Below are 22,225 nucleotides of genomic sequence, written 5' to 3'. Positions count from 1 at the left end.
TGTAGAGTGACTTTACATCTGCTGTCACCAGAATGGAATTTTCTTGCCATTCTATGTTCTTAATACTTTCCAGAAAGTCTTTGGTGTCCTTCAAATGGGCTCTATTTTCTAACACTAAAGGTTGTAAATAAAAATCGATAAATTCAGAAAGGTTCGATGTAATGGAATCTACCCCAGAGACGATCGGGCGCCCTGGGGGATTAACCGGATCCTTATGAACCTTCGGTAAAACATATAAAACGGGAATGGTGGGTTCTTCTATTAAAATAAATTTCTTCTCTCTTTCTTCCAACTTTCCTTTTGTCCGGTATTCATCCACCAGCTTAGCCAATTCCATTTGTATGCGGGTGGTGGGGTCCCCTCTTAATTTACTATAAGTGATCCCATCATCTAACTGTGACATGACCTCTTTCTCATAATTTGCCCTGGTCATGATAACGACCCCACCCCCTTTATCAGCCGGTTTGATGACCAGATCTTCATTTGCCTTCAGATTTTTCAATGCTTGGCGTTCTTTAGATGTCAAATTTGACCTAATTTTCTTTGTGTCCACCTCTTGAATCTCATCCAAAACGATTTTTAAAAAGGTCTCTAAAAAATTGCCTCGCACAAAGGTGGGATTAAAAACCGACTTTGGTTTGAATGGGGTACTGTCCTGGGTTGGTACAGACGTGATAGTGCCTCCCTCTTTAGTCATGAAAAACTTCTTTAAACTCAATTTCCTCACAAACTTGTGTAAATCCACAAATGTATTAAATTTGTTGAGTGGAAGTGCGGGGGCATATTTCAACCCTTTCTCTAGGAGAGAGATTTCTTCTCTCGCCAGTACATGTTGGGTCAAATTAAATATTTTTACTCGTCCGGATGGTTCAATTCCCTTTGGAGCCATATCCCTCCTTGTTCTGGTCTTCCTCTGTTTCTTTTTTCTCTTTCTCTTTTTATTTCCCCCCCTTTTCCCCCTATGCTTCACCTCATATTTTCCCGTCTCCTGTCCCTGTATAAAAAAGGAGACCTCGCTCTCATCTCCAATGGTCTAAACCGATTCCGTGTTTCTACAGGTTCAAACGGAGGGTGCATTCTTTCTTCTTGTATAATTGGTCCTCTTCTTCTCTGCCATCTTGGGCCCTGTGGTTGGTTCCTTACAAAATCCCTAGAATAATAATTCCTCCTCATAGTATCTTGTCTTCTATTGTCCCAATGGTTACTCTGATTATCGTACTTCTTTGGAGACGATCTCGGTCTCGGACTTCGGGTCCTATCCTTTCTTAAGTGGTGAGTAGAATAGGAAAATTTATTATCCATATATCTTCCCCTTACTCGTGAGGTTGATCTATCTCTTTTCCTCTGGGATGGGACCTCATAACCCTGAGAACGTGGTGTCCGTAATTCTGTCTGAATATCCTCATCTTCATCTTGTTCTGACTCTTTAGTTTTCTTATCTCTATTGAATTTGCGGACTTTTTTCTCTACTAACAGTTTTTCACTTTTTCTTAAACTATTCTCAATACGTTTCTCTAGAGCTTTATACTCGGGTAACTCCACAAAAGAATTAGTTAGTGTTCTATAGTTGGTAATTTCACTTTCCAGTTTCAAAAGTTCCTGTTTTCTATCTGCGATAATTAAATTAATCAGGGAAAATGAGCATACCCCCAATATACGGTCCCATTCTGCTTTGAAATCTTCATTAGATGAAGTGAACGTAGCTGTCTTGTTGATTCTGAGTCCTTTTGGAATGATCTGGTGGGAAAGGTATCTTTCCAGAGTCACCACTTCCCACCAGATCCTGCTTTCCTTAAGAAGGACATTTTCTAATTTTTTCATCAGGCTGTCCAGACTCTCGTCTATCAGGACTGCCGTATCTCCTTCATCCCTAAAAACATAGTCAAAAGTGTTCTTCCGACTCTCTCTTAATTTAAACATCCTATTTAAAGCAGCACTAAGAATACAATACAGAAGGAAAATAAATGAACAATGCAGATAAGGGTAGTATTGATGACTCTGTGCACAAAATACTGCTGCTGGCTTACATGTGCCCTTATGAGGTTTCCTTCACCCCTCACCACAGTGATACAATAAAAGATTTTTGAGCAAATGACTTAGCCTGCGCTGTATGGATGAGGTCCTAGTCACGACAATCTTCCCAGACTTCAACTTACGTCACATTCAGTTCCACCATAGGGAAATGAAACAAAAGTGATAATAGTGAAGTCTGTTTTAAGTTGAAGTCTGGGAAGATTGTCGTGACTAGGACCTCATCCATACAGCGCAGGCTAAGTCATTTGCTCAAAAATCTTTTATTGTATCACTCTGGTGAGGGGTGAAGGAAACCTCATAAGGGCACATGTAAGCCAGCAGCAGTATTTTGCGCACAGAGTCATCAATACTACCCTTATCTGCATTGTTCATTTATTTTCCTTCTGTATTGTATTCTTAGTGCTGCTTTAAATAGGATGTTTAAATTAAGAGAGAGTCGGAAGAACACTTTTGACTATGTTTTTAGGGATGAAGGAGATACGGCAGTCCTGATAGACGAGAGTCTGGACAGCCTGATGAAAAAATTAGAAAATGTCCTTCTTAAGGAAAGCAGGATCTGGTGGGAAGTGGTGACTCTGGAAAGATACCTTTCCCACCAGATCATTCCAAAAGGACTCAGAATCAACAAGACAGCTACGTTCACTTCATCTAATGAAGATTTCAAAGCAGAATGGGACCGTATATTGGGGGTATGCTCATTTTCCCTGATTAATTTAATTATCGCAGATAGAAAACGGGAACTTTTGAAACTGGAAAGTGAAATTACCAACTATAGAACACTAACTAATCCTTTTGTGGAGTTACCTGAGTATAAAGCTCTAGAGAAACGTATTGAGAATAGTTTAAGAAAAAGTGAAAAACTGTTAGTAGAGAAAAAAGTCCGCAAATTCAATAGAGATAAGAAAACTAAAGAGTCAGAACAAGATGAAGATGAGGATATTCAGACAGAATTACGGACACCACGTTCTCAGGGTTATGAGGTCCCATCCCAGAGGAAAAGAGATAGATCAACCTCACGAGTAAGGGGAAGATATATGGATAATAAATTTTCCTATTCTACTCACCACTTAAGAAAGGATAGGACCCGAAGTCCGAGACCGAGATCGTCTCCAAAGAAGTACGATAATCAGAGTAACCATTGGGACAATAGAAGACAAGATACTATGAGGAGGAATTATTATTCTAGGGATTTTGTAAGGAACCAACCACAGGGCCCAAGATGGCAGAGAAGAAGAGGACCAATTATACAAGAAGAAAGAATGCACCCTCCGTTTGAACCTGTAGAAACACGGAATCGGTTTAGACCATTGGAGATGAGAGCGAGGTCTCCTTTTTTATACAGGTACAGGAGACGGGAAAATATGAGGTGAAGCATAGGGGGAAAAGGGGGGGAAATAAAAAGAGAAAGAGAAAGAGAAAAAAGAAACAGAGGAAGACCAGAACAAGGAGGGATATGGCTCCAAAGGGAATTGAACCATCCGGACGAGTAAAAATATTTAATTTGACCCAACATGTACTGGCGAGAGAAGAAATCTCTCTCCTAGAGAAAGGGTTGAAATATGCCCCCGCACTTCCACTCAACAAATTTAATACATTTGTGGATTTACACAAGTTTGTGAGGAAATTGAGTTTAAAGAAGTTTTTCATGACTAAAGAGGGGAGGCACTATCACGTCTGTACCAACCCAGGACAGTACCCCATTCAAACCAAAGTCGGTTTTTAATCCCACCTTTGTGCGAGGCAATTTTTTAGAGACCTTTTTAAAAATCGTTTTGGATGAGATTCAAGAGGTGGACACAAAGAAAATTAGGTCAAATTTGACATCTAAAGAACGCCAAGCATTGAAAAATCTGAAGGCAAATGAAGATCTGGTCATCAAACCGGCTGATAAAGGGGGTGGGGTCGTTATCATGACCAGGGCAAATTATGAGAAAGAGGTCATGTCACAGTTAGATGATGGGATCACTTATAGTAAATTAAGAGGGGACCCCACCACCCGCATACAAATGGAATTGGCTAAGCTGGTGGATGAATACCGGACAAAAGGAACGTTGGAAGAAAGAGAGAAGAAATTTATTTTAATAGAAGAACCCACCATTCCCGTTTTATATGTTTTACCGAAGGTTCATAAGGATCCGGTTAATCCCCCAGGGCGCCCGATCGTCTCTGGGGTAGATTCCATTACATCGAACCTTTCTGAATTTATCGATTTTTATTTACAACCTTTAGTGTTAGAAAATAGAGCCCATTTGAAGGACACCAAAGACTTTCTGGAAAGTATTAAGAACATAGAATGGCAAGAAAATTCCATTCTGGTGACAGCAGATGTAAAGTCACTCTACACCATCATTAAACATCAGGATGGTGTGGAGGCATTATCAGCTGCACTAAGGAAAAGCACTTTAGAGAAGGATCTACAGGAATTTTTATTGAAAGGTGTCCAGTTTATTTTAAGGAATAATTATTTTGATTTTAATGGTAATTTTTATATACAAAATGTCGGCACAGCCATGGGCACCAGGTTCGCTCCTAGTTACGCCAACATTTTCATGGGGCGGTGGGAAGATTTAAATATTTGGAACAATTGCCCCTTTGGAGCGAACCTGGTGTCCTGGAAGAGATATATTGACGACGTATTTTTTATATGGACTGGTGGAGAAGATCTTCTCAAGAATTTTTTCACATTCCTGAATGACAATGTTTTTAATATACGTTTCACTTTTGAATACAGCACTACAACGATTAATTTTTTAGATATTACCGTTTTTATCAAAGAGGGATGCATACGAACAAAGAATTACACCAGGGAGCGTGGCTACGATGGGCATGGAGTAGCACGTACTGTGCTGAGCTCTCCTGCCTCAACATCCTTTTATATACCCAGACGGCTTCCCCCCGGGGTTCATGGGCGCCCTGGACTTGCCTGGCCTTGTGGTGGACCCATCGGAGTGTGTCTGTCCCTGGTCTGCTGCCCTACCTGTGTGACTGGCTGCCGTGACGGACTCGGCCTGGGCTCGGCCTGGGCTCTGCTGCGCCACGTGGGACGCGGTATCCGTGGCGGCGGGGATCGGAGCGCTGCCTCGGGCTCCCGGGGAGTGATCTGCGGCCGTGTGTGCCCTCTGCCCTCCTCTCTTCTGCTGCCGCTTGGTCCCGCTGCCTGTGTGCGGTCTCCCCTGCTCCGGCCGCGGCTGCCCGCGCTGCTTCCGGTCGGCGGCCGGGAGACGAGAGACGCACGCGGACTGCACCCCCTGACCTCCTGCTGGGCTGGACGTGCCCCCCCCCCCCCCGCTTCTCCCTGTGTCGGGTACCTCCTGCCTGCTACTATTACCGGAGGGGCCACGCTGCTGCTGCAGCCTTGAAAACAACTCAGGCCCCATATAAAGTACCTCCCAGGTGCTTTCAGTGAGAACTACTGTTGGGGCTGGCGGCTGTCCAGGGGTCGGAGGTGCTCCACTGTGGGGTGTCACTCCTGTTGGGCTGTACGGAGGCCCCCCCGTCTCTTCTCCCCCCTTCTCCCCCCTCCAGAGCTGCATGTGGGGCTGGGGAGACAGGGAATTAAGCTCTCACCCCAGTCATTATCTCCTCAATACTCACAGCTCCCCCTGCTGCACATTTACTACCTGAAATATAGTGCTGTGACTTTTTCTTTTTTCATTATATATATCCGGCTGGAGGCTGCTGGCCCACCATTGTGTGATTCCTGATTTGTTGATATAGCACTGACTGGAAGACTGTCTACTTGTCTTATCATAACTCTCTCGTACAGTACTGCAGTTCCCTTGGAGGTGAATATAAAGATTATTATGGGGAAAACTTCTCAGGCTGCGGCCAAGCTTGAAAAATACGCCAGGAATCCTCCTGCACAAAATAAGAGAATGGGGGAGTCACAGAGTGGCTTCTCTCCTCCGTCTCCGGCTACAAGTGCTGGCTCCAACCCCCCTGAAGCTACAGAGGATGCTCTCCAAAGGGTACTGGATGCAGTTAATGCCAGCGAGGGCAGGCTGGCCGACAAGATCACTCAAGTACAATCGGATCTCTCTTTAATCCATCAGGATCTACAACGCGTAAGAGAGAGAGTGGGGGAGGCGGAAACCCGTATTTCTACTGTTGAGGACACTGTGGCTCCACTTGGCCGACGCACCACTGCCCTTGAATCCCAGATGACGGAGGTGCAGAAAAAGTTGACCGATCTGGAGGGGCGTCTGAGACGGAATAACATTCGGTTTGTGGGCCTGCCTGAGAAGGAAGAGGGTGATGCACCTGAGCGGTTTTTGGAGAAGTGGCTCCTAGATTCCTTTTGGGACGGATGCTTTTACGTCACACTATGCGGTGGAACGAGCACATAGAATTCCTATGCGGCCACTACCGCCTGGTGCTCCTCCCCGAACACTTATAGCTAAATTCCTACACTTCAAGGATCGGGACATGGTTCTTACCCTGGCACGCACCAAGGGCCCACTAAAGTGGAATGGTACCCGGATATCTGTGTTTCCTGATTTTGCGGTCGACATCCAGAAGGAGAGATCCCAATTCCTTCCAATCAAGAGACGTCTTCTAGAGCTCAATCTCCCTTATGTTATGCTCTTTCCCTCGAGGCTGCGGGTGGTCGCGGGAGGAGAGACCAAATTCTTTCTGACCCCACAGGAGGCGGTGACATGGCTTGACCGGCAGTTCCCGGCCAGGCGCGCTCTGGCAAATGACTGAGTGCCACGATTACCCACGGAATGAGCTGTGATATACGTCATCACATACTTTGTGCCTACAGTTATTCTATTAATGTTTGTTGACTTTTTCCTTCCAGGTGGCCTTTACTGGTAGTATATTGAATGTTGCACTTGCTGTTGGGTCCCTGCTGGGTCGGGGGGCTGGGTGCTGCCTTGACCCTGGGGGGGTTAGGTTATGGTAGGGGAGCAATGCCTGCCCTTGGCCACTGTATTTTTTTTGTCCTCTTTACTAGTTGTTTAGTTGTTGGGAGGTTAATTTGGGGGTAGGTATGCCACAGTTCGGGCCGGTATACAGGGTGGGGGGTTGTATGGGGAGGAAGGGTGGATTTGATGGGTTGATGTTTTTTATGCATTGCTGTTGCGACATATTTAGCGACATTTTTTGTGGGCAGTTACTTTCCTGTCTATTTGGGATACCTTCCCTGTCTTGGACACACTTAACGCTACTATGTATTATGGCATCACTTAGTCTAAAAATTTTATCCTGGAATGTGCGGGGCATTAATGATAAAATTAAAAGGGCCTTGGTGCTTCGACAGATTAGGCAGTACTCCGCAGATGTGATTTGTCTTATGGAGACGCACCTGGAGGGAGCCAAAGTTCTATCACTTAAAAAGCCATGGATAGGGTGGTCGTACCACTCCACTCATACCTCCCATTCCAGAGGCGTCTCCATCATGATCCGTAGATCTGTTCCGTTTGTTGTGGGCCAGGTACAGGTGGACCAGTGGGGAAGATATATTTTTCTTAACTGTCAGATAAATTCCATGTCTTTATTGTTGTTGGCTATTTATATTCCTCCACCATACTCCCCGGAGGTTCTACGCAAAGCTGCCGATTTTATGTCCCTTTACCCCAACATTCCCACTGTTTGCATTGGGGATTTTAATAATGTCATGGATCCTGGAGTGGATAGATTTAGCGCCAATGTCACTGTGCCTCGTCCGGGTAACTTCGCTCGGTTAGTGGAGGGTATGGGCCTGGTGGACGTCTGGAGAGCACGGCATCCGGCTGCTCGCCAGTTCTCCTGCTTCTCTCCTACTTACTCCTCCTTTTCTAGGATTGATATAGCCCTGGTCTCCCCCTGTATGATTCCCAAAATTAATGATGTCCAATATGCAACTAGAGGTATCTCTGACCACTCTCCAATACTGTTGAATCTGGATACTGGAGGTTCCCGTGGGCAGTTGTTTTGGAAATTGAACTCATTCTGGCTTTCACAGATGGGCACTGGAGCGGAGCTTGAGCTTGCATGGCAGGAGTTCCTGGAGCTAAACGGGGGTACTGTTGGCCCAGCAATCCTCTGGGACGCATTTAAAGCATTTATACGAGGTTCATTAATTAGAAGGGTTGCTACTTTAAAAAATGGCTACAAACTCCAGGAAATGGAGCTTGAGGCGTCCTGCAGGTCCCTAGAAATCCAATATTTGCAAGATGGATTGGTTGCCTCCAGGGACGCATGGTTGCTTGCGCAGTCCAAATGGAGAAACTGTCTGTCTGATAAAGCCAAATACCGGTTACTGTATGCCCAACACTCTTATTATGCTACGGGCGATAGACCAGGTACATATCTAGCACATTTGGCGGCGGCAGATAAATTCTCCAATACTGTCCTTGCGATAGGCGGGGACGACGGTGTAACTTATGTAAAAACCCTGGAAATAGCGGACCAATTTGTTGCTTATTATAAGAGTCTGTATAGTACGAGATTATCGGCGGATTTAACTAAAATAAATGAGTATCTTGCTGATATACCATTGCCCTCGCTCTCTAATGTGGCAGCTGAATTCCTTGATTCCCCCTTGTCATTGACGGAAATTGAAATAGCCATAAAGTCATTTCCTGGAGGCAAAGCGCCGGGGCTGGATGGACTTCCCATTGAGCTATATAAGAAACATATTGACTTTTATGACCCTAAGTTGCTCACTCTGTTCAATGACCTGTTGGAGTTGGGGTCACTGCCGGATTCTATGACTGAGGCTTTGATAATAGTGCTACTAAAGCCGGATAAGAACCCAGAGCGAGTAGATTCATATAGACCTATCTCGCTACTTACAACTGATGTCAAGGTCTTAGCAAAGATCCTGGCAATTAGACTGAACTCCGTTATTACCCAAATTATACACACAGATCAGACCGGTTTTGTGCCGGGGCGGTCCACTCTAACTAACCTTAGGCGCTTATTTACGCACCTACAGGGCCCTCGCGGGGACGCCGACACTTCTGTTGTGGTGTCCCTTGACGCAGCTAAAGCTTTTGATTCGGTGGAGTGGGCGTTCTTGTGGGGGTCTATGGCCCGCTTCGGCATCGGACCACGCTTTATACGGTGGGTCAAATTACTTTACTCTGGCCCATCAGCTAGGGTTTCGATAAATGGATTCATTTCATCTGCATTTCCCTTAGCTAGGGGTACAAGGCAGGGCTTTCCACTGTCCCCTATCCTGTTTGCTTTGGCAGTGGAACCCTTGGCGTGCTTGGTGCGTTCTGACTTGCGGGTGGGGGGGTTTCGGGTGGGCTCCACCACGGACAAGATTGCTTTATACGCGGATGATATTCTGCTGTTTATATCAGACTACCGCAATACCATGCCACATGTGTTGCGTGTTATTGACACCTATGGCGGATACTCTGGCCTGTCCATCAATTGGGATAAGTCCTGCATATTGCCCTTTCGGGGTACTTGTCCGGGTGTCCCGCCCGTGGCCCTCCCTCTACGCTGGGTGGACTCATTCAAGTACTTAGGAATCTGGGTCACAAATAATCCTTCTCAATACTTTTCCCTAAACATAAAACCTCTTATAGATTATTTGCATTCCCGTATTGCGATATGGGGGACTCTGCCTCTAACTATAACGGGTAGAATTAATTTAGTGAAAATGGTGGCCCTGCCTAAGTTGCTGTATGTACTGCAGCACTCCCCTGTCTATCTCCCATTAAAAACCTTTCAGAAAATAGACAGTGTTCTGTCCTCTATCGTATGGTCCAAACGCAGGGTCAGAATAAAATTAGACACCCTCACACGCTCCCGTGACTCTGGGGGCCTGGGCCTCCCTAAATTCAGATTGTATTATCTAGCGGCACAAATGGTGCATATTAGTAAGTGGTTACATAATCCTGCTAGAGATGAATTGATCTCCCGAATTCTCTATGTAACAGATCGGAATTGCACCCCATTACAACTACTATTGAGTGACAATGTAGCAATACTTGACCTTCCCGTTGTCAAACAAGCAATTATGGTATGGAGACAGACGCATAGACTGCTGCGGGGAGAGGGTTGGGATCCAGAGACGCCTCTGGCCTACGCACATTCTCTTAACGAGCTTACATCGTTACAGATGATGGAGGTCTGGTGCCGCCGGGGAGTGCAGTCTCTTGGGCAATTGTATCATATGGGTGTATTTAAGTCGTTCCAACAATTGCAGGAGGATTATAATATCCCATCCTTCTACTTTTATCGATATCTACAACTCCGCCATGCTTGTCAGGTTCAGTTTGCAAACGCTCCGCTGATGCTCCGGGATACTCCAGTTAGGGAACTATTTGTTAATTTTCAAAACTGTACCATTTCCATATTTTACTCTGCTTTACTACGTGCATATCATGATGAGACCCTACTTTCTCTTAAATCTAGATGGGAATGCGATCTGGGGCCCATATCTAATGACACTTGGGAGGATGCGCTGGGTGCCTCTAGGCTGGCGACCACAGCGGTCCGGTACCAGCAGGTGCATCTTTTTGTTTTACATAGAGTCTATATTACTCCTGAAAGATTGATGAAATTCGGAGGAAGGGTGGATTCTAGATGTCCCAAGTGTGCTATGGATGGAGGTACATTCTGGCACATGATATGGTCCTGTAGGATAGTTAATGCATTTTGGCAGGAAGTACTCAGGATTATGGTCTCCACTGGGGTACCTGCTGATGTGCTGACCCCTCTTGTGTGTGTGCTGGCGGTGGTGGATGAGGAGTTGCTGGATGCCCCCTTCAGGCGTTATGTTATCAACCTGTGTGCTATTGCACAGGTTTCTATAGCCCGGGCGTGGATGGCACCTGATGGCCCAGATATCAACTCATGGATTGCCTTAGTGAATACTACAGTGGCACATGAAAGATTTGTCTATGTGTCCAGGAAAGCCATTATTAAATATTATGCGATATGGGATAGGTGGCTATCATCGCCATATGCTAAGGGGACCCGCATTGCTATGCCTGCGGTTGTGAGTTTAACTTCACCATAATCATGACGGGGTTATAGGAGGAGGCTAGGGGTTGGTACTGCTTGCACAATTTTGTTATATACAAAATACCACACCTAAGACACTGCCTCATACGTTTAATGATGTCGATTACTTACTTATAAATATGTGTGTGCGATATTATTTATGCTGCTTGATTTTGTTGCTGACAGCAATGCTATAGTTCTAGAAATAAGTGTATATTGTGTTATGTTAAAAAAAGGAAAACTATTTCAATAAAAAGTGTTGAATTTAAAAAAAAAACAAAAAAAAAAAACAAAGAATTACACCAAACCAACGGACTCAGGAACATACATCGGTCTAACAAGTTGCCACCATCCGGATTGGCTAAATTCAATACCGGAGGGCCAATTTAAACGTTTAAAACGTAACTGTACAGACATTGAAACATTTACCACACAAGCGGAAGAGATGAAGAATAAATTTTTGGATTCTGGTTATAATCCAGAAAAAGTGAGTTCAACAAGGGACAGGGTCACTTTGATGGATAGGGAGCAGTTATTCAATCCAACAGTGAAGGAGAAAGGAGAACATTTAGATTTAGCATTCGTTACTTCATTCAGCTCACAATACAAGAATATAGAAAAATCCATAAGGAGAAATTGGGGAATACTTAAAAAGGACCCCATAATAGGGAGCAGCTTACCGGACAAACCAAAATGCATTTTTAGGCGGGCACCAAATTTAAAATCCAATTTGGTAAAAAGTGCATTGCCTCCAAAAAAGGCAATGGGAACGATTAAATCGAAAGGCTTTTTCAGGTGCGGCCTTTGTTTGGGCTGTAGGGGGATAGCTTCAGAAAAGAATAAAATTACCAATGTGGAAGTGAAAAATCAAATTGTGAACATCAGAGATTTCATCACCTGTAATAGTTCAAATGTGATTTATGGAATTGAATGCACATGTGGACTATGGTACATAGGCAGGACCTCCAGACCCCTAAAAGTAAGAATTAGTGAGCACCTTAGGAATGTCAGAAAGGGTCTCACCACCCATGCATTTTCAGAACATTTTAGAGTTCACCATGGTTTTAATCCTACTGCAATAAAACAGTTCTGCGGTTTGAGACACATCAAGGGCCATTGGAGAAAAAAGGATCTTTCTAGCCAATTGGCCCAAGCGGAGATGAAAATGATTTTCGAACTAGGCACGCTTGTACCAGGAGGTTTAAATGTTGATTTTGAGATTAAGTGGTTTTTATGATCCTTTTTAAATCTATCATTTTTAAATACTTTTTGATAAGAATATGCATCTGTGTTTCCATATACAAACAGGGACTTAATATATAACAAGATTCAGTACCATCATATATGCACTTTATTAAATATGCACCATACTAGTGACATCACCTACAGAAGTCCTTTTCCTATGGATATTTTTCATATTTTTAATACTATTCTATTTGGTGATTTTAAATAGGTATTGGATCCAGTTTTAAATAAATGTACTCCACGTTTCAAAAGTTCAAGGATAACAACTCTTATGCTGTTCATCATAATATGAAAGATTACAGGAACCAGCGCCGGGTAACCATGGTAACGAAGGCACGCGTCACCGGAAGTGACGCGACGGAGTCTCTGGGGGAAAACATCGGGTTACCACGGAAACCCGGAAGCATCCAGACGCGAGATGAAGGGGATGAGCATAAAGAATGCATACAAGGAGGACCAGGTAACCTACAGAGAACGGGAAGTACGTCACCGGAAGTGACGTGACGAGGGGATAGTCCGTTTCCATGGGAACCAAAACATGCACACGGACACAGCCAATAGGGAGGAGCACAGCACGGGACCATGGGACTTATAGATGATTCTTGTATAGGGTCCACCTGTGCTCCTTGGCGTGTGATTGGACAGTGTTTATTTAAATATGCATGTAATGGGAGAGTCAGTTATTCGCCAGGAAACCTTGAAAAAGACCCCGGATTGGGGTGGAAACGCGTCGGCAGCTTCCAGTTGTGAAGGGAACGCGGAGTCTGAAGCCAGGTGACCAGAGCTGTTTACTGATTGGACAGTTGGTCCACATCAATTATTCATGCACTGTTTGGGACTGTTTGGCCACAGTTTCATTTATCTCCGGTAATTTCCCTGCATTTACCTTGCACCAGGAGCCAATTGGTGTTATAATTGACTTTCATTGTGTATAAAACCTTTTAAATTGTAACATTTTATTGACATTATAATAAAACAGACTTCACTATTACCACTTTTGTTTCATTTCCCTATGGTGGAACTGAATGTGACGTAAGTTGAAGTCTGGGAAGATTGTCGTGACTAGGACCTCATCCATACAGCGCAGGCTAAGTCATTTGCTCAAAAATCTTTTATTGTATTGCTGCACAGAGTGTAATGACTGCCTCACGTGAAATAACACATTGGACCCCACAGGTAAAAACCTCAAACACATATGCCCCCACAGTGCCATTGCCCACAGTGCCAGATATGCCCCCACAGTGCCAGATACAGATATGCCTCCACAGTGCCATGTGCCCACAGTGCCAGATATGCCCCCACAGCGCCAGATTACAGATATGCCCCCACAGTGCCATGTGCGCACAGTGCCAGATATGCCCCCACAGTGCCAGATATGCCCCCACAGTGCCATGTGCCCACAGTGCCAGATATGCCCCCACAGTGCCAGATACAGATATGACCCCACAGTGCCATGTGCCCACAGTGCCAGATATGCCCCCACAGTGCCAGATACAGATATGCCCCCACAGTGCCATGTGCCCACAGTGCCAGATATGCCCCCACAGCGCCAGATTACAGATATGCCCCCACAGTGCCATGTGCCCACAGTGCCAGATATGCCCTCACAGTGCCATGTGCCCACAGTGCCAGATATGCCCCCACAGTGCCAGATACAGATATGCCCCCACAGTGCCATGTGCCCACAGTGCCAGATATGCCCCCACAGCGCCAGATTACAGATATGCCCCACAGTGCCATGTACCCAAAGTGCCAGATATGCCCCCACAGTGCCAGATATGCCCCCACAGTGCCAGATACACACGCCCCCACAGTGCCATTGCCCACAGTGCCAGATATGCCCCCACAGTGCCAGATACAGATATGCCTCCACAGTGCCATGTGCCCACAGTGCCAGATATGCTCCCACAGCGCCAGATTACAGATCTGCCCCCACAGTGCCATGTGCGCACAGTGCCAGATATGCCCCCACAGTGCCAGATATGCCCCCACAGTGCCATGTGCCCACAGTGCCAGATATGCCCCCACAGTGCCAGATACAGATATGCCCCCACAGTGCCATGTGCCCACAGTGCCAGATATGCCCCCACAGCGCCAGATTACAGATATGCCCCCTCAGTGCCATGTGCCCACAGTGCCAGATATGCCCCCACAGTGCCATGTGCCCACAGTGCCAGATATGCCCTCACAGTGCCATGTGCCCACAGTGCCAGATATGCCCCCACAGTGCCAGATACAGATATGCCCCCACAGTGCCATGTGCCCACAGTGCCAGATATGCCCCCACAGCGCCAGATTACAGATATGCCCCACAGTGCCAGATATGCCCCCACAGTGCCAGATATGCCCCCACAGTGCCAGATATGCCCCCACAGTGCCAGATATGCCCCCACAGTGCCAGATATGCCCAGATATGCCCCCACAGTGCCAGATATGCCCCCACAGTGCCATGTGCCCGCAGAGCCAGATATGCCCCCAGTGCCACATATGACCCCACAGTGCCAGATATGCCCCACATTACCAGATATGCCCCCACTGAGCCATGTGCCCACAATGCCAGATATGCCCCCATAGTAAAGCTCACCGGAGTGGAGAGCGCAGCGCGCGCTTCTCCTGTCTTCCGCCCTGCCTCTCAGTCTAATCTCTGGCGGTGACGGCAGCGTGTATAGCTCAAATCAGGCGCCGGTCCGCGAGCTCTCATTGGCTAACGAACCGGCAGCTGATTGAGCTATACACTCTGCCGTCACTGAGGAGGCAGAGCGGCAGGCAGGAGAGGTGCGGCTTCAGGTGGCTGGGCGGCGGATTGCGATCGACTGGTCGCATGTCCGCGATCGACCAGTCGATCGCGATCGACTGTTTGGCCACCCCTGCCCTATTGTGTCTTCATACAGCGGATTGTTTAGTGCCTATGGTAGATGCACTGTATTGTTACATTTCCGTGTCGCTGGGTTGCACCATCGGAACACGTATAAAATCTGGGTTTAAGCCACTGAACGCTGTTGCTAGTTTATTTATTTTCTTCAAAGTGTAAAATGTATTTTAGTACAGCCCTGAGCTGTAATAAGGGAAATGTACACTGTTGTAACGTAGCTGACTGTGGTTTCTGGAAATGACTGAGGCTGGTTTCTATTGCCAGTAAATGAAATCATGTCATCTCTCGTATTGACACAAGAGTATAATCTGCATCTTAGATGTAATATATTTTCGTCCTGTCGCACCCAGGATAACGTGTCTCGCTTGGCAGCACAGGCACAGCACACATAACGAGTTTATGATTATAAGTATGCTGCAGTATTAGGAAAGTTTCCATACTCTTTAAAAAAATAAAATAATTCTGAATAACGGTTGAGATTGGAGAGTAAAGGTTTCAGCAGTATTAATAATTACAGTCTTCTTAATCAGTGCTCTGTTACTACAAACCCAATCTAGGAAACAAATGTAGGGACCTATTATTGCAAATTGTGTGCAGGAAAACGACAGCAGTTAGAGTGTAGCTTCCACTTGTGTATTGCAGTTCACAAAAATAGGCTAACATCCGTAATGTATGTTGTGCATTTGTTGAATAAACTTTATTTAATCATTCACATGATGCTTTTAGATAGTGAGACTGATGCACAGTAGAACGCAAGTCTGATGTAATTCCTGCTGCCATTGCATAAAAGGAGCTAAATGCCTATATCCCTGTATTTATCCGTATCCAGAGTTGTTTGCAACACTGTTCTGACCACTTACTATCAGGGGATGCATTTATGTGACCGGCGGTCAGGAGACTGCCCGTCACAATACCGAAGCCAGAATCCCGGCATCTGAAAATCCGCCGGTCGGCATGGTGACAAACAGGGACTATTCCCACTCATGGGTGTCCACGACACCCATAGAGTGGGAATAGACCATGTGGAGAGCCCGCAAGGGGCTTCGTTGTGCTCACCCCCCTCTCCCCAGCCAGCATCCAACAGCCGGGATCCCGCGTCTGTATAGTGATCAGTGGTCTCCTGACCACCGGTAACACATGCCCAACCTACTACCGGAGGTGCGAGCAGAAATGAGCAGTAATTGCAGCCTTGGGGCTGTTAGCTTGTTTATTGCGGGTCTGTACCAAGCACTTTACACGAGCCTGTGACTAATTATGTGTGGTTTTCTGTTGTTGTTTTTTTTGTGTTTGTTACAGTTTTAAGATTTTTTTTCCTTTAGTTACACAACACTTCTTGCACAGTTACTTGGTTTTTGTATGTGATGTATATACTGAACAGCATCACACTATGGGGCAGATTTAGAAACGAGTGATATTCTAGTTATCACTCGTTGTGAATATTAAATGGGGCTCCAGCCAATCAGCTCCTGTCATGTGTTTGAAAACTGACAATCGGCTCCTAACGGTCATTTTTCAAACACATGACAGGAGCTGATTGGTTGTAGCCCCATTTAATATTTGTAATGAGTGATAACTAGAAATCACTTGTTAAATCTGCCCCTATTGTTTATGCTGAATCTGCAACTTTAATGCACAGGAAGATATTAGCTAGAATCCTTTAATATTTTCTCTTTTTTTTTTTTTTTTTTTTTCCCCCCCCCTTTTAGTTTGTGTAAGCCTTTGAATATAAGCTCAGAAATGGACTTTGCCTTCTTCCTTGACACAATTGCTGAATATGTCATGGATATTGTTCAGTATAACAATGATAACCGAGAATTTGAGGTAACGTTTTATTTTTATTGCTCGCCTAAAGTGGTGAAGGTGCCCAAATGCTAGCCAGAAGCGGGCTGTCTGCTATGGGCAACTTGTTCACTTCTCGACTCTTTAGAAGCTTTGATACTTCTCAACCTTAGTGCTTGACTTCATTTGCAATCCTGTGGACATCTGATTTAGGGTGGCCAATCCCGGGCCAATTTTTCAATCCCTGGATACCCAGCATTGACTTTTTTACTTTGAGTCTGTCCGTCCTCGCCCCACACCGCCTGCCTCTCCCCAGTTGCCCCGCTCGCACACATAACTCGCCTAACTGCTTGGGCAGGTGGGAAACTTCATCCACCTTCGCTGCGGGTAACGGACAGCTTTCCGGGCTTGGTGGCGGCTGATGGGCGCAGCATTACCTCAGAGGTAGAGGCAGCTGGGCAGCGTCTGAGCGTCCTGAGGACGCTCAACGCTGATCCCTCAATCCCCAAGGTTGAAGCTTCCAATACCGGGATTGAATCCCGGACATTTTTTGGCTTAAATTCCGGGATCCCGCCGATTCCGATCCCGGGTTTGGCCACCCTAATCTGATTTGCTACCCAAAAGTACAGTATTTACTAAACATCTGATTTGACTTTAAGTAGAACTCCAACAGTGTCTAAAACCCGGTCAGATTAGACCTTTACAATAGACTCTGCAGGCAGAATCCGTCATTCATCAGTGGCTGACTTACAGCACAGATCAGTATGTCTCTCTTGTAGTTCCAAAAAAAATGTAAGGAAAGTCCATCCAATAGATATAACTCTGAAATCTGACACCACCTATCTGAATGATTAAAAAGCAGTAAGAGAGGTCTTTGAAAGGAAGCCAAGCCGAATTGTTCATTGGCAATGTCCCATTGAGTGCTAAATAGTCCGGTGTGAGAGAGCTGACTTTGGACTCCGCATTGAGGAAACAAAATGGAGGAGGCGGAAAACCACTCTGAGCATGTCTGCCTCAATTGCAGAGCTGGCTCTTCCTGATGTGGGACAGTTATACAAGACTCACTGAGGCTCATTCAGGTGCGGTCGTAAAGTGGCTATTGTACGCACATCGATCAATGTTTTATTATTTTTGTATGTGTTTGAGCCCCAGTGCGCTCACGCAGCGATTGTATTGTGATTGCATCGAGGATTCAGTCGCAAAGTGAGTGACTTGAAGAGGCCTGTGTGTCCCGGTAGAGCAGCTCAGCCTGCGTGTCTTCAGAGGCACTCACTCTACGACATGACCTGATTTGCGACGATGGTACCGATGTATTAGCACGTAATCGCAATTGCATACGATAAAGGATAGCAACAGCAGCAAGAACAACCACATATGAATTATGCTGTATAATGTCATCTGAGGTCAAACATTGGCCCAGATTTATCAATCTTTCAGGAGTGATAAATAGCACGGTGATAAAGTACCAGCCAACCAGCTCCTTACTGTCATTTTTCAAACAGACTTTAACATGGCAGTTAAGAGCTGATTGGTTGGTACTATTTATTACTCGCCAAGGCTTGATAAATGGGGGCCAATGGCTTGAGATTGTTAATTTGAAGGCCAAAATATTTAATCTTGGTTTGATGCTATTGAAAAGGGAGACATGACTGGGTTGAATCTGAAAGTGAAAACAATTCAGGACCTCTGAAAGTTAATCTTGTCAACAGAGTGCAAACTATGCTCATCAATGGTCTGAATAAGGAAGGGTAGGGGTGTATTATCTGTACCTATGGTTGCCAAAAGAACACCATCCACATAGAGGGCGATCTTGGGAGTGTGCACGCTAACAGACACTACATATATGTTTACATTAGAATGGCGGCGAGAGGTTAAAGTATTAAGGCAAAAATTATCTGAGAGGGCATCCCTGCTAAGTGAGATTAATAAGACTATCGATCGTTCTATAATGCCCTTATCCTCTCAGGGAACTTATCTACAAAGTCCATGGAGTCAAGACCTTTAAACCTAAATGGGCAAGAGATGTAGTTGAACGCCTTTCAGCTAAAATTTTTGGAGCATGGATTGTATGGGTATCGGGACTATAGATCTACACTAAAAAGGTCTACCACTAATGGTAGACATGCATTAGGTTGACATGTAAAAAGTAGACAGTACAACAGGTGACATGGTTAAAAGGTTGACGTGACAATGGTCGACACACACATGGTAGACACAAGCTCATTTTTTAAAACTTTTTCATATTACCTTCCACGTGGACTACAATTTTGAATAGTGACCTTTGCCGAGCACAGCAGCAGCGGAGCGAGGCACCTTGCCCGAAGCATGGCGAGCGAAGCAGTACACTAATGGGGCTTGTTTGTGGCAGAAAAGTGACAAAACACCCCAAAAAATGGAAAAATAAATAAATAAAATTCTCTTCCATTTTTGTGTTGACCATTTCAACCTTTTGACCCTGTCGACCATTCCTGCTGTCTACACATTATATGTCGACCTTTTGACCATGTTGACCTTTTGATTCTGTCTACCTAATGCATGTCTGACATTAGTGGTAGACCTATAGGGTGGGATTCAATTCTTTTCACCCCTTTACACATCCATTCTGTTTCTGCCCTCAGGAACGTTGTATCATTATTTCGGCTCGCTACGCCGGGAGTAATGAGGCACCCAACCCTTTACACAGCTTAACCTGATTACTATGGGCGCAATATGCGCGATAACGGAGATCATTTTAGAAAGGAAATTGGGCGTGATATATCATTTGAATCTCACCCATAGACTTTAGACCTTTTTCAGTGTAGATCTAACAATCCACACCCGATTGTATGTACTAAATCACTAGTGTGTCTAGTTTTATCAAAGTTCAGTAACTTTGGATTAATCCAACCATCCCCTAATTTTTCAATTCTTTGAAAAGAAATAAAAATAAATATATTTATAATTTTTTATTTTTTTTTGCATCACAGGAGTGAGCCTGAATGACATACGGTCAGCCTGTTCACCTGATAACAGACTAAAGCTATAGCATGAGTCACAAGGGGTTAGAGATAGATTAGTGTTGCAAATAATACTTCAGCCCTTAGGTTCATGGATAGAACTCCGATTTTCTCCAGCAAGAAAGGCCTTTCCTGATACTTTACCTTGCCCTTAATATAATGGGCACCCTTTCCCAAACGAAGCTCTGGTGCTAGAGAAACCTAGTGACGTTGTTGGTCTGCCACAGTAAACCACTACAAGAGAGGTGAGCCCTTTTAATACAGTAGAGTAGGGGAGGTACAATAGGTGTATTAATGCTTTAGATCACTATTGCAAGTGAATCTGCAGTGCTGAGGGGCAGGATTGGGAACCTCTTTTCTCTGGCTGGGTCCACAGGATTATCCACAGAATAACATTGGGATATTGTCGAGCAACAGCGAAAATGGCACCAACACGGTCACGAGCTTTCTGGCCTCCCAGGATGCATTGGGGCCTTCACCATATAGTCCCGCCCACTGACTCAGTCAAATCAGTTTTTTGCTTGGTGCGGCAGGAAGCCGCATGGTCGCAGGGCTGCTGATATAGCAGCCTCAAGCTTTTTATTATTTTATTTTTATAGACTTACTATATTGTGTTTTTTTGAGCGACTTCTCTTAACAGCGTCTTAAACGCGTAACTAGAAAGAGTCGCTCCAACAACTCCCCACCGGGTCGCAACAACGCTTACCTTCGGGTATTAGTGCTGTCTCGACGGGCGTCTGTGTCGGATGTTCTAGCAGGTCCAGCAGACGTAACCAGGCTGTGGCCGGAGCATGGGGAGACGGTGAGTCTATGGACTTCCTCTTACTAGAGGGGTCAGGACACAGCTACGCTGATTTGGTGGAGACTACAAACAGTGTGTTGATGCACCGAACATCTCGAGTGCGACAGCGCTACGCTCCGGGGATCATAGGCGCCAGGACTAGGTAGAGTCCGCGATCCTGGGAGTTTAAGTCAACAGGGGGATTCAGACGCTCTCCTGGCCACCCCTCCTCCGAGTTCATGGCCAGTTTCCGCGCGTCTCTCGTTTCATGAACTAAATGACCTCACTTCCAGCTCAGACGCTACCACGAGGGTACTCGGTCGCAGCTTAGACGCTGCGGTTGTGTACACTACAGTTCCCGCCCAGACCGAGTCGCAGGCCTTAGCGTCTGCATACACGTGGAAGCCGCTCAGCGTCCTTGTCTGTCAGTGAGCGTCCTTGTCCATTATCAGTTATCAAGTGCGGTAGTGTACATCAGTAGCGTCTGAATCCACTCGGCGTCTTACGAGCGTATTTGCTTGGATATGGAAGTGTGGTGAGTCTCCCTGTATCCCGCTCTACGGAGGCAGGGTATACAGTACTAAAAATTCTCTCTACTTCTTAGTATGAATAGTTAATTTTTAGTACCTATTGCATTTGAGACCTGTATATTACTGTGTTTTCTGCATGTTATGTTGGAAAAAAGAACCAGTTAAAAAACAGAAGTACAATTTTCCTACTTATGTATAAGTTGTTATGGAGGTTGTATTCTCATATGACAATGTCTAATGCTTTAACATGTGACTGACTGCTAGTATGTGTGCTGACTTTTCTGTTAATGTCAGTCCTGTTCTGACCCTCAAATCAGGTGCACTGTGGTCAGATTGATCTCACCTCTATATACTGACATATAGGGTGATTTTCAGTCACAAATTGTGTAGTCAATAACAGATTATTACCATGTCTGAGCGGCAAAAGTGATGAGGAGAATTTATCAAGCACTCCTACAGCCCTAACATGCTTATCTTGTAAGTCAGGGGTAATTGATATGAATCAATTGGTCACTTATGAGGGTTTGTGTGCAAACTGTTTCGCTTTTCAGCGAAGTAAAAAACAGGAGTTGTTTCAACCACCAACAGAGCCACCATGGAATATGTTCGCAAAGACTCTATCTTCAATAGCGGACAGGTTAACTCCGGAAGCACCACCTCAAGGGTTAGGTTACACTATGAACCCATACATGCAGCTCCCTTCCTATGGTTTGGTTCCAGTAGCCTCTACAAGCAACCAAGGGACAGGTAAGACTAAGACAGATACGTCTGTGTGGCAGACTACACAAGATGATACATCGGATGATGATACAATAGATTTGAATACTCTGTATGATGATCAGTCGCAGAGTTTTAGTTCAGAAGATGTTGCTGAACTTATTAATGCTGTGAAGGCTGTTCTCTCATTGGAAGAGCCAGCCAAGACAGTGTTAAAAGTTAAGCACCTGTATTTAAACCAACAAAATCAGTGAAAGCTGAATTCCCAGCGTCAGATGAGCTGACGGAAATGATGGATGAGTCTTAGGCGGCGCCCAGTAAA

General features: G+C 45.2%; 1 protein-coding gene across 1 annotated transcript in view; it reads left to right on the top strand.

The window, feature by feature from the left end:
• Window positions 1–22,225, top strand: part of LOC134909239 (putative serine protease K12H4.7) — a 121,551-nt gene that overhangs the window by 29,192 nt on the left and 70,134 nt on the right. The window contains exon 5 of the mRNA XM_063915917.1: window positions 16,807–16,921. Within this exon, the coding sequence (XP_063771987.1) occupies window positions 16,807–16,921 (115 nt within the window). The remainder of the gene's footprint in view (window positions 1–16,806; window positions 16,922–22,225) is intronic.

This window comes from Pseudophryne corroboree, chromosome 4 (assembly GCF_028390025.1).
Source record: "Pseudophryne corroboree isolate aPseCor3 chromosome 4, aPseCor3.hap2, whole genome shotgun sequence".
NCBI classification, from domain to species: domain Eukaryota; kingdom Metazoa; phylum Chordata; class Amphibia; order Anura; family Myobatrachidae; genus Pseudophryne; species Pseudophryne corroboree.
The sequence above is the reverse complement of the archived record's forward strand: the minus strand, read 5'-3'. Positions and strand labels throughout refer to the sequence as shown.